This window comes from Amblyomma maculatum, chromosome 4 (genome assembly GCF_055883805.1).
Source record: "Amblyomma maculatum isolate TAMU_Amacu chromosome 4, ASM5588380v1, whole genome shotgun sequence".
Classification (NCBI taxonomy): domain Eukaryota; kingdom Metazoa; phylum Arthropoda; class Arachnida; order Ixodida; family Ixodidae; genus Amblyomma; species Amblyomma maculatum.
The window spans coordinates 161,993,129-162,006,260 of NC_139347.1; the positions used below are offsets into that span (position 1 = coordinate 161,993,129).

Genomic DNA, 13,132 nt, shown 5'->3' on the forward strand with positions numbered 1-13,132 from the left:
ACGAAAATTCCTACTTTTGTTACTGTCCGCATCTGGGTGCAGCCGTTGAATATCCAATGTAAAAATGAGCCTCAGCACAGAGTAGTGTTTGCAAGGCTCATATGACACAGCAACACGTCCCTAGAAATTTAAAATAGCTCAATCAATGCTATATCTCAAACATGCTTACGGTTTAAACTTGAATGAGTGAGCAGAAATACAATAGCCTTAAAGTAGCCATTTAGCCGAACATTCGGCATCATTATTGCTTCACGAAAATCCGCATTGTTCGATACAGTAGCTGTCACACCAACATAACTTCGTGCTGATGGTAGTACAAACAACCCAATAGTAAAACATTGCTCAAAGGTAATGATGCGTCTACAGAATATCTAACAGCGTACAGGGCCATTACCTCGTTCCGCCATTAGTATAAAGTGTCTCTGAAGGACAAAACGCTGCTGTGCTGAGGCACGATAGTCAAGCCGAAAAAGCCAAATCTCGACCGCTGCTGCTTAAGCTGTGAATCGAGAACCATGTCCTTTAGTCACTTAAGAATGTTGGTTTAGCGAGTTAGGTTTGGGGTCATTTGCGACCCCCTCATAGAGCGTAGTTAGCAAGAAATAAAAGTATCCAATAAATACATTCGTTAAAAAAAACAAAATTATCAGTGCGTGTTTACAAAGTGATATGCGTGGATCACAGCCTAAAGATGAAAAACGCAATGAAGTGATCGCGTTATTCTCTGCAAGCTTATTATAACTGTCTCACGAACTTTATTTAAGTAGTTGGCAAAATTTGAGGAAATGGTTCGAGCAATTAAGAGGTTCATTTGCTGAGCCATAACCACGTAATCAGGAACTGAGAAAAACACACCATGTTTAGTATCTACAGCAAACATCTTCTTTCTACTCATGTCGTTAGGCTGTAGTGCCAAGCGACACTAAGCCTCCTTATAGAGAAAAGTATTGAAATGAGGATATCAGTATTAAACGTTTTTTTTTTCGACGTTAAGCTCTAAATATGACGTATTGTTGGTACGCAAATGGTTTCTACAGTAATATTTTAACGCAATTTTTAACACTACGTTTAAAATAAAATTATGCGAGAATAAAAAGTTTGCAGCACAAAATACGCACAGTCTAAGCCTCTTCAGAGCTGAACAAAAAAAAGTCTTTTTGCCTTTCTGGTTTGGCCGCGAAGACGGAAACCAGCTGGAATTCGTGAGGCCACAAATCTTTTCCTTCCTAAACAGCATTATAAATTATTAAGGTTTACCGATATGGTAGATACCTACCACACAGAGAATTAACAAAAAAATAAAATCACCGCCTGTCCGCCTGTTCCTGCATTTTCAGCCATTTGTTCCTGAATAAAACATCGAGAAAACCAATGCAAACTAGCTCAGAAAAACACGTCAAGGTTTAGTCTACAGGGGCGAATTCTTGGTTCCTTGGTGAAGGGGTTAAAACATTGCTTCCTTTCCGTCGGCTTCTGGGTTCAGATCGTCCACCGATCTATTCATGTTCTCTGCAGCCGACCACAAAGTACAGCTAAAGAACGAACTATTGAAGTCACGCTGGAAGCATTGCAAGATATATATTTCAATTTGAGAATAAAATGATGTTTACAGTGTATTTGTGTAAGTTCCATCCGTAGGTCGAGTAATGTTTTTGCGTACTACCGAACTCGATCGCCTATTTCCTGACACGTACGGGCTAACTTTTGCTAGATCCTTATTTTGAAAGGCTAAAAATTAGAGTGTAATTTTACTCAGCTTGAATCTGAAGGTTTGGTTCATTTAGAAAAGCAGGAACTGGTCTGAGGATTCAAACCTTGTGTGTACTTCTGTGCTGTGTACTCCTCTTTTAAGTGCAGAATGATCGAAAACGGAAAAGGAGATTAAATACAGTGAGCGAACACATGCAGCAAACAAGAATAATAAGATGCGTATGCGACCGATACAGTCACACATTGTGTATAACTTGCGTACCCAAACCAAACATGCAAACGATTTGAATTCAGTGGTGCAAACATTGTGACGTGACCGATGCGGGTATGAGCCAATGTTGGTGGTGCAAAAGCGCCAGCATTCGCGGAGAGGACGAACTTGTAGCCTAAATCAAATATTTTTCTTTGACAAAACAAAATCATATTTCATGGGTCGGAAGAATCATAAATAATTTCATCTATGATCATGCCACTTTTATCTAAATAGCCATTCCTTTGTTTTAAAGTGGATGTTCGGTGGATATATCCACCGAACATAGCATGCTTGATCAAATGCTTTCTCTTGTCTATCGGTGCAAAGAGGTAAGTTGCTATGCAGCAGCACATAATTTCACGGAGTTTTGTGCATTTTATTGATCCCCTCCTTTCAGTTTACAATACGTGGTCTTCATGGCAGTCTGTGCTAGTGCAGTGCGAAAAGCCGATGTGGAAGGGGGGGGGGGGGGAGTTTATAGTATATATGCATGAACGTGGGGCGACTTTGGACAAACTTTACAGCCATCAAAGAATGTCTATAAAAGATTTATATGCAAATTCCTCCAAAACTTTGATAAGGAATTCATCACAATTTATTCACACACACAAAAATGGCTTCATTCGCTTGCATAAAGTTTTAAGCGAAATGCCCATCTCAAGGCCAATGAAAAGAATATACTTTCTCTAAAATTGGCACCTACTTAGCATAGGCTTTGAATAAGAGTGTTCTGAAATAAGTTAAAGTTGTGTCGAGCAGCCGTCCTTCTTGCTTGAAAGGCATGGAAAGAAGTGCTCCACATTTTAAGAGTCTCCAAAATATATTTACAGGTCACGACGTTGAGTTGAAGAGTCCTAAGGAGAGAAAGAGGGCCAGAAAAGGATAGCAGTCAGAAATAATTAAAAGAGCTACTTTTTATGTAGATAACACTGCAAAATTGAACATTGTTTATGTTCCCGTCGTTGCTAATTATTTGAAAGACCATTCGCATTTCGATCTCTGATGCCTCTATTGAAGGCGATGAAAAAAAACGCCATCACTGAGTAATGAATAAATGCTAAACATGTTATAAAAAAAAAAAATATTCGAACTCACTTGTCTGGTCAGTCGAAGCATCATACGAAGGGTTGTCAAGAAACACTGATGAGTTTCTGAAGTAAAGCAGATATCGTTTCATTTAAAGAAGAAGACACTTTCTTATAAGGAATAAGCTCAGGGGAAGATTACAGAAAAAAACACACACTCAACAAAGACGTAATATTACTTTAAGATACAGTATTGGGCTCTTGAAAATCAAACTTAGGATCTAACACAGTTGTCCATAAATGAATCCAGAATGCAGAATTCAGCTCTGCCAGCTATAAAATATTGCGACAAAGAACATAAAAGGCTTGAAAGCCAAATAATTAGAAATGATGATATAACCTCTCCTCTCGAATGGCGCCATATTTTTCTCAGCCTGCTTTCTCTCTAAGAACGTGCAAGACAAAGCGCTCGTGCAATATACTGGCCACGTTTTCTTGCATTGCCCTGTAAACATTTCGTTTGGTTTTATTACCATGAAGTATTGCGATATTTTCTGCCTTCTCATTGAAAATGCTAGTATCCCTACGCTAGAACCTGATGAGTTTCTACGCTCAATACAGAATGCCTTATTTATAGTGCATGAGATGATCCTCTGTATTGGAAACATTGAAGCTTTGACTTTCAAAAATTGTTTGGAGGCACTTAGAGTGCTCTTAAGTGCTATAAGGCGACATCCATTATCTGTCTCTCATTTGTATCTTTTTTATTGCATTTGCTTACGAAATTGACACCAATGAAATGATAGGTCCTTCGGAGTCCTGTAGTATGATTTTACTTTGAATTACACGTACATAATCTCATTCATCAAACCACCGGCGTTTCGTATCCAATTTTGACGTTTCGTACTATTTTTACGTCGGAGCTTTTCCACTTCTGAGTAAACTGACGCCCGGTGCTATTTCGACGCAAAGTTGACATCTTTATTCCTTCAAGTGCTAGGAACGGTAGATACCTCGCGCGGACGCACACTTTCTTTCACACTAATGAGCCTTGAATGGCTTTCGCATTATTAACAAGCAAGTCCTTAGTGCCTAGACTTAGACAATAAAAAAGGTGGTGTCTCGTCGCTGGTTACTTCCCCGATGCTAGCAAAAGCAGCACTAATTACGACGTGAGAGAACCGCCCAACGTGAGTCAGCATATATTGTGCTGAATAAAAGTCAAGTCGCAATTCACCACTATTTTTGCTTTGTTATGAGCGTTAGGAAGTTTAAATCTCCCTAAGAGGTGCATTTCTGGTGCAAGTTATATTACAAGTAATGAATGGAGAATAAATTGCTGGGAACGAAGATGGAACATTTAACGAAAATGTTTGCTTACTGAGACGTTCGTCGCCGCTTGACAAAGACAAGAGCCAGCACAATGGCAAGTGCGATGACGAGCAAGACAATAATGACAGCGGTCACGATGTTACCAGTTGCTGAATGAGCTGTGAAAATAAAACGAAATAATATTGCAGGTAAACAATTTTTGAGACTTGATATAGCCGATTGTGATACAAGGATAATTGAAACCTTACAGTGGTAAATTTACTATTGCTATTCGTGCGAGTAGTGCAAGATAATGGTATTTTTTTTATTTCTCAGAAGGCTTATAATCAAAGTCTCTGAACAAAATAGCCCTAAAAATTATGAGAATCAACCCTGAAAATGACTGATTTGCTCAGGCTATGAAAATGCAGCCTGAAAATCTTGCACGAGTAAATGTTCGATAAAAGAAAAGCGTTTCGCTCATACAGCATTTGTTAGAGCCTAGAAATGAAAAATTTGTCTTTTAATGAATTCGTAGGTCTTTGTAGCGGTACAACATAATTCCCGGCATAAAGTGACCAACGTACTGGGCATTGAGTCATTCGCTTTTGACAATTTAAAAATATTCCAAATTTTTCAGTAACAAACATTGGCGGTCGCTTTTGTTTCACCTTTAATGGTTTGTCGCTACAGTGTTAAGGGTTAGCATTTCCCAGCTCTTCTTACGAAGCTATATTCGCATGGCCCTTTGTGATTCGTTTTAAGCAGGAATCTTTTCATTTCGGCCCGCGAATTATTCCTTACATACTCCTTGGCGTAAAGTCGTAAAGTAATGCATTATATGAGACAACATCTGACATAGAAGCTTGGTTTTGAGCGAACCGTATAAAATGGAAGCTTTGGCCAAAATGCAGCATCTGAAAATCGAGATCAAATGGTTCTGCAGGGTTGGATTTCAATTTAGCCATTTTAGGTCAAAGACAGAACCGAAGTAAGCAGCGCCTGCCAACTCGGTCCAATCACGCTGTATCGTGACGCGACATAAGAAGATGGCCAATTAGTGCACGACCATTTCACCACTCAATTGCCAAATCCCATAGCAATGACAGCGGATACGGCTCACAAGACCTACGCCGACAACGCCTGCCCTACATTTTGCTGGAGAACAGGGTTACTAACACTGGCGCAATAAAAATTACCAAGGCTGCTAACACAAACAGCAGAACATCAGCTAGGAAATATTCGCTGTCATGGAACACGTTGAATACCTGTCTGGTAGTGAACCCCGTTGGTACCATCGACAATAGATTCCTCGTTCTAGCATAACCTTGGGTTACACGTAGTGAAATGTGAATTAAATTAGTCAATATTTAAAGACAAACACTGATTCGAGACTATAGAAACATTTGGGGACACATAAGCTCCACGTCTTTAACGGTATGACACATTAGAGAGATTTACCATACCGTGATTCGCGAACCGCCACCGTGGCACTCTATCGCTCGTGGGCGGGACGTACAAGCTGATTGGCTCCGATGCGCCAGGTCAATGTGCCGACATCAAGTATGTGGCGCCATCTATCGGCATGAAAGGCATCTGGGCATGCGCAATTGAACGCGCGGTGGCGGATCACGATAGCGGATCGCGGATCACGGGGGGGGGGGTGGGGGGGGTGCTAAATCTCTCCAATGTCTTTTATTGCTACCGTCTGTGGCTCCCTTTGTACATTCTCGTTCATGCACATGCTCTTTGGTATTCTCTTATTCTCTACTCTTTTAATTTGCACTTTAATTAGCTCGCGCATAATCATTAGCTCACTGCCGAAGCGCTCACAGTTATGCGCAAGAGGACCCGACATAAAGATCCTAAACCCTCGCTATAGTTCAGCGACAAGAAAATGGACGCGTGGAACAAGGGTATCATATCTTACCCATTGCCTACGCCTTCTGGAAGATTCGACTCTCATTTCACTCTCTCCCTTCACAAGTTGTTTCTGACGTAGCGCAACCCACCTACCAATCAAAACACGTCCATGCTACCCGCCAACTACCATGCCCGTCCGAGAGAGCGTTCTGGCGGACTAGTTCGTGCATGAAGAATGGGGATAAACAAAGAGTGCGAAGTCAAGGACGTGAAAACATAACACAGACGCTGAACACTCAAATAATGCTCTCTTGGAATATATTTCTTGTACATCAGGACTCTCTTCCTCTTTCCTACTTCGAAGTTATTCCTTGTGTGTTCGGCGCCTGTCTTGTGTTGTCACATGTTTAGCTACGCACTGTTGTTTTATCCCCATTTTGTGATTTTTAGCTGACAATAACAACTCCCACGTCGGCAGGGCCGGATTTAGTGCACGATGAGGCATTTATTGCTATGACGCTAAAAGGTGCAGACCGCTTTGATGCCTGCCTCTGTTCGCGCAATAGTTTTGGCCGACGGATGTTGCACGTCTCCCAAGAATACGCCATTGAGTGCACGCCTATAGGGCATTTCTGTTGTAAAAAAAAAAAAGTATCACACGGATAATTTGTTTTTGACAGACGTGGCAAACCTCCCACAGTTAAATTATCAGTTCGCGTTCCGCAGCACGCTTAGCTTGACAAGCTTCAATAAAACAGTCACCTTACCCACTGTCACCTGCTCTTCCTTTCTTGTTTCCAGTAGTTCACAGCGACGACCATTGTAGCCATTTTTGCAGTCACAGGATGGGTAAGCGTTCTGTGGCGTCCATCCGCAAATGGCGTTGTTACGACAGAAGAAACGTGGGCATACTAGGAAAAGTCAAGCCAAGTAAACCCACGTTAATAGAAGTTGTCAACACCTTCGTTTCTTGACAAGAAATTTAATTTCAGACGGACCATAGTAAAGTGGAAATGTTCAGCACTACTATGGCATTTTGTGTGAATAGTGATTTAAAATAGATATCTGTCAAGGCCGTCATGGTAAAAATTAGATTTAAATGCCGACTTATCGGTATATATATGCCGAATCTAAATGCTAAGTGCTTGGAAATCTAAATGTACGGCACGCAACAGTGCCTATTGGTCATGTACTGGTTCTTTATGCGTTTAGGCCTTACAGTAAATGACTCGGCATTCCAGCGCGTAATTTTTCTGTACGCGCTTTCATGAGCTCCAGGGGCGCTAGAATTGCTGCAGAGTAGCGCAAGATACAGTGGCGAGCGAATTTTGACAGAACAGTTAGTTGCCCTTACTCACAGGGCATGCTTCAACCATCGTATAGACACACCAGCGTTTTTAACTGAAATGAACATCGTTACAGCATTGTTTAGGAGCACCCAGTGACTTCACCTTTTGACAAGCGTATATAAGACATGGTGCTTTTCTACTACCCACAAAACTTCCTTGTCACACATTTGAAGTCCAGCTCGACCTAAATGAAGAAATGGCTTGTATTTAGCGCAAAACACACAGCCTTATTTATGACTGGTGGCATTCAGGAGCGAACCTGATTCTAGAAGGAGGAGTAAAAACATGGCTAGCATTAAAGTATTAAAGACTCAAAGAGGACAGCGGTGCGAAAAAATGATATCCTTTTCCTTGCCGGCTTGGCGAAAGAAACTGTGAACTGAGTACCGGAATTCTTCTCAATTGCTTCAAATCTTATTTTGATGAGAAACGTAGTGAATTTCTGCTACATAACTCAACATACTTTGAAGTATTTTCTATGCTCTATGCTTCAGAGCAACTATTGAATTTGGGAGATTCTGTTTGGAGAGTTGCTAAAAAAGTTCTCATAATGCAAATTTTGGTCATAAATTTGCTCAAATATGAAACTTGTGTTGAAATATTTTATCAATTTTCAGCTGGTTCGCTTCTTTCTGGATGCAAAATAAGCAAACTAAAAACTCTGCGAACTTCTTAACACTCAGTTCCATCACATCTTTCTCGGTCTTGGCTCCTTCCGTCTGGGCTCACTCTACAATGTATATCGGTAGTGAGAGGAATGCTCAGAGCAGTAGTTACGCGAAGTCGCATGCCGTCACAGTAATATTAAAGCGCACCACAACGCTGTTTCAAGCAGTGATAAGCTTATTTAACAATTCTGCCGACTTCTCGCTCTTCCTCTGTTAGGCGTGAGGCACTATTTTAGCTTGAGGATATTTTGTCTCATATGTGCCAAACAAGCAGCCTTCGCTTTTTCTGCAAAGATAATTGAAACTATATAAAATGCGTGCCTATTTCACGTGCAAAACTCTTCAAACTTTTTTTAAAAACATACTTCGCCTGCAGAGTTACGGCATTTGTTCAAACATTCGTGAGTCCTATGTGAAAAGCATTTGTTTGCTTACCGCGGCACATGGCCTCATCTGAGCCATCAGAGCAGTCTTCGTTTCCATCGCAAAGCAAGGAACGAGGAAGACAGGCACTTGGTGAGCGACTGGCACAAACGAATTCGTCTTCCTCGCAGACATCCATCGTCCCTGGAATGTTAGCCAGAACCAGTTTATAGATATTGTGAATATTGAAAGCACTAATATTGAAACGTAAAAATTAAAAATCCTCTAAGCATACAAGCCACTAACGGTGAACCACAAGTTAGGAAATGCGATTTTATTTTGGTTATATTCCGATCCTCTTTAAAAATCCGTTGTTTCATAATAGCTACAAAATAAAGGTAATTTCCATTTGCAAACATTTGTGATTGTCGCTTAATGGATGATGAAAATAATTTTTCTCACAATATTTTTATTTGCCTTTCCTGCTGGTCAAGCTCAATGTATAAACTAGTGATATCCGACCACCGGGAGCCATATTCATAAATCTAGACAAGTCATTAGTGGACCATTGCCGTGGGTCACCCCATTTCGGTATTTATTAGGAAACCTTTTGCATCAAAGTGAAAGTAAAAAGAAATACTTGGGGCTATTTGTTATTGGACATATAGCATTCCATTTATTCTTCCCCTTTCTATGCATAGCATATTGGGAAGTGTGAAAGAATATCTAGACGTAAATACCAGACGCAAGGTTAATAAATTTTCCAGAAGACTATTGCAAAATGGAAGAGCCTGGCAACATTTTGCGCCAGAGGTCAACAGGCTCCATCAGCATTACCATCATCAGTAGCTTGACATCGTTACGGACGAGGAAAAAGTGGTTAGTGACGGTTAGGCACGCCGCCATTCATTAAAATCACTTTATAGTCATCGGACACCTTCTCTCTGTTCTCTGCGGTAATGAACTTCTCGCTCCGTAACATTTGATGGAGTTGCTGGGTGACTTCATCTTTCCTCATCTTGGCCCGGAGCTTCAGCGTCCTACGTCTCCGTGCGTCGTCCGTAGACGGTCTAAGAGGCATCGCTTTGCTGGTTCCCAGCCTGCGATACCGTTCCACCACCCCGTCCCCCGCCCCGAAAACAAGACACTACGCAGGAGAGACGGACCCGAGACGCTACCCACACGACCACAAAACACGAACCCAGAGCCGAACACCATATCACTCCACAGACCTGATGATCCGACCAAAGACCCAATGACCCAAGACACCGAAGAAAGACCCCAACGACCCAAGGAGCTGCTATACATGAAAACGTCACCCCTACCCCTGCCGTGCTATGCGTGCCTGGAACTCGGCTACCAGATCTTGACGATCTGTCGCCTCAAAGTGTCCTGCGCCAGGCTTCATCGGGAGATCATCGTGGTGGCAAGGCATTGTGTTCTTGTTCTTCTATCTTCAACCATTCAGTCACGCCCATCGTCAAGCCATGGATCTCATCCATGTCCATGGCCGGGACTATCGCTCGGTGGCCCCTGATAATGTTACGGACGAGAAAGAAGCGGGCAGTGGTAAACGCAGGAGCGCTCGTGCTTGGCCCTTGAGATTTATTAAAATCCCCGCACAGTCATGGGATATCTCTATATTCTCTGTATTAATCGGCTTGCCGCGCCGTAACAATATCGTCCCAGGGGGACTTTTCATTTCCATTGCACTGTTGCAAAGCTGTTTTAATTTTGTGGATCCTTCTTGCGTTCTCTTTGAAAACCAACGATAGGCGAAAGCAACCCGCTGGGCGGCGCACAGGGCGACACAAGGTTTGAAATGGGTTGCGACAAAGGCTCTTATCCCTCTCTCGTTATCCGTCTGGCGCGCTCTACAGGCACCTGTAGGTAGCCTTCAACACCAAGTGAAAATAAGCAATTTCGTTATTGTATGCCCCATAGAATCGGTTTCCTTTCAAAGTAAATGTGAGATTGCGAATTTTGACCGCTAAGTATTCTTTCTTTTTTTAATCAAAATTCCTCTAGGCGAGGAGTCGCGTATATTTTGGCACAACCGATAAAAGTCTTTTTGACACCGTCTGCGTTCTTTTGGCAAAGACGCGCCCCACTCTCAACATATCGCGCAATTTTAATGAATTAGACTCTCTCAAGAATACCACCAAATAAAATAGTTAAAACGTATTTATTTATAGAAAGGAGGAGTATTTAGAAAGAACATTAGACCTGGCGGCAGAAAAGCGGAGCGACCTCGAGAACTTCACTTCAAGGCGACGAGGGGAGCAAGCATGCCCTAATAACGAACGCGCTTAACTACATTTATATTGCGCATCATTAGGCAACTTTGACAGCTGTGCATGCTCTGTCTTGACGCCAGGTGTACAATTAGCAATTTGCAAGATATATAGACATCTGTGATTACAAAAATGTTCAAGATGCTTTGGTGGTCTTCTGCTCAAGTGCGTGTTGCCTGCTTCGAGTCATGAGGCAACTACCCATAGCTTTAGAGGTGCTAACGTCGCCGGAGAAATCACGATGGAATTTCATGCAGACCCTGGCAGTCTCGTTGTGTTGACATAGGGACAGTTTGGGATAGGTGTGCCTTTATTACAAAAAGCCAAGAATATTTAAAGTATTCGATTGAGATTCATTTGGTGTCTTATCTCTTACTAGTGAACAGCACTTTCATTGTGCTGTCTAAAATACCGGTAGTACGTGGTATTCGCTTGCTGCTTTGTACAGGAGCTTAATTGCTGCTTTGGAATATTAAGAACACAGTTGTGGCCAATTGAAATTGTTTGATGTAGAAAATTAAGCGTGTTGGAGAAAACTCCTCGGAGGAAATGTGTCAGTAATTGTACCTTTAATTAAGTGGTACCCAGAGTCCAATTAAGTGTGGACAGCGGCATATGAAGAAGGAAGGAATGACAGTATAGAGGCTAAATCCCTGAAATTACCCCTAAAATGTCTCTCGGAGCTGAATATTTGCCCGAATCCTTGGAGAAAACTTTTATAATTTATAACTTTGAGAACCCCTACCTGATAATACTACTTTACACTTTTCGCTTTACCTTTAAGTGTTGTATGCAAATACACCCCTTAGGTTATCTATTTTTGCTTGCACAAGATACTAAAAACTTTATTGAATAATCTCATGAAAGCTTTCCAGACAAAAAAGCGGTAATTTCCGCCAACTTCTGTTCTTCAAGTTCTGAGAAGGACCGTACTCTGATCAGGAAAGTTAGACCTGCGGTGGTGGTGGTGAACTCTTTTATTGCGCCCAAAAACAGGATACCAGTCAAAGGGTTACACATTCTACTTTATACTGCACCCTCTTCTACTTATAGATTACTTATTTGGGCTCCAACCCACGAGTCGCTCAGCGGAAACACCCCGGCGCACACTCTCGTTCGAGATCTCAGCTGCCGAGCCGAGAGTATGAGCAGCCACCCTGCTTCCCCTGAGACTAATATCTCACGCGGTTCTCTACTCACCAATCACACGGATATATTCCAGCACTACCGGCTGGAAAGATGCTCATATCCTCCCGCACACCGCGATCTAACAAGACGCGAGGCCGTCCAATGGCGCGAACTACAAACTGGCACTTCCCACACCCCCTCTTATACAGCAGAATCTTTGCAAAACAGATAGCCCCCATGTGCAAACACTGCTCAACTCCGGTTACTCTCATACACATGGCGCGGACTTGTACACACTAAAACAAAGACAACTCAAATACCCCAGAGACGTGGGAGTCTCTCCTGCCTACTCCCGAGCATGCGGCGACATAAGGGCATTTTTAATGCATAAGCACTAAATCGCTATTGTTAAGGGGTTTGTCACCAGAACCTTGTCAGCAGATTAAGTCTACATGATTGGTGATAGAAAAAAGCGAATGGTTGTAGTCGACAGAGTACGAAAAATTGTTAATGAAAAAAATTGGTTCATGTAGAGTGATTTGTTCATTAGTAGAGCCAGCTAAGTTCACCGGACGTCGAAATAAGCAACCAAAGTAATGTCGACGTTCAAGAAATCACGTGATACCTCACTTCCGGACATATACTATATAATTTTCGGTCATGTGGCTTATGAGGCCATCAGAATAGCTACGTAGTCATGTCGACGTAGGGATGTGACATCACTGTATGACGTCACACAATCGATCGGAAATGCGTGAGGTGTCTTTTAATCGAAGAAGAAAGAAAACAATTTCTGGTATAGTATTGCAGAATCTGCAGTGGCGAAATGCGCAAGTCCGAGCATTTCTGCTGCACACGGTACATCACGCGCCCTTTGCCGAGTACAACCGGCGTTCCGGTGAACGCATCAAAGTTCATCTGCATTCTATAATTGGTTTACAGTAAAGAAAAGACGCAGTATCTGTCACCAACGGCATATCGTTGAGACATCTAGCCTACGCAAGATTTTTACCATGAGCCTAGTAAGGCTTTCACCTTAAAAAATAAAAGAACATGCGCAGTTTGCTAGACAATGTCGGCAACCACGCCGCTACTATCGCAATTTTAGTAGTGTGAGATCTCTACAAGTGGCGCGCTATATACCGTGTACCGCAGCAACGCGCAGACT

General features: G+C 42.1%; 1 protein-coding gene across 1 annotated transcript in view; it reads right to left on the reverse strand.

The window, feature by feature from the left end:
* Window positions 1-2,737: 2,737 nt before the first annotated feature.
* LOC146193380 (MAM and LDL-receptor class A domain-containing protein 1-like) overlaps window positions 2,738-13,132 on the reverse strand; it is a 205,173-nt gene continuing 194,778 nt past the window's right edge. Inside the window, exons 61-65 of the mRNA XM_084600534.1 lie at window positions 8,615-8,746; window positions 6,930-7,073; window positions 4,370-4,478; window positions 3,059-3,114; window positions 2,738-2,817 (exon numbers count right to left, since the gene is read on the reverse strand). Of these exons, the coding sequence (XP_084456660.1) occupies window positions 2,795-2,817; window positions 3,059-3,114; window positions 4,370-4,478; window positions 6,930-7,073; window positions 8,615-8,746 (464 nt within the window). The 3' untranslated portion in view covers window positions 2,738-2,794. The remainder of the gene's footprint in view (window positions 2,818-3,058; window positions 3,115-4,369; window positions 4,479-6,929; window positions 7,074-8,614; window positions 8,747-13,132) is intronic.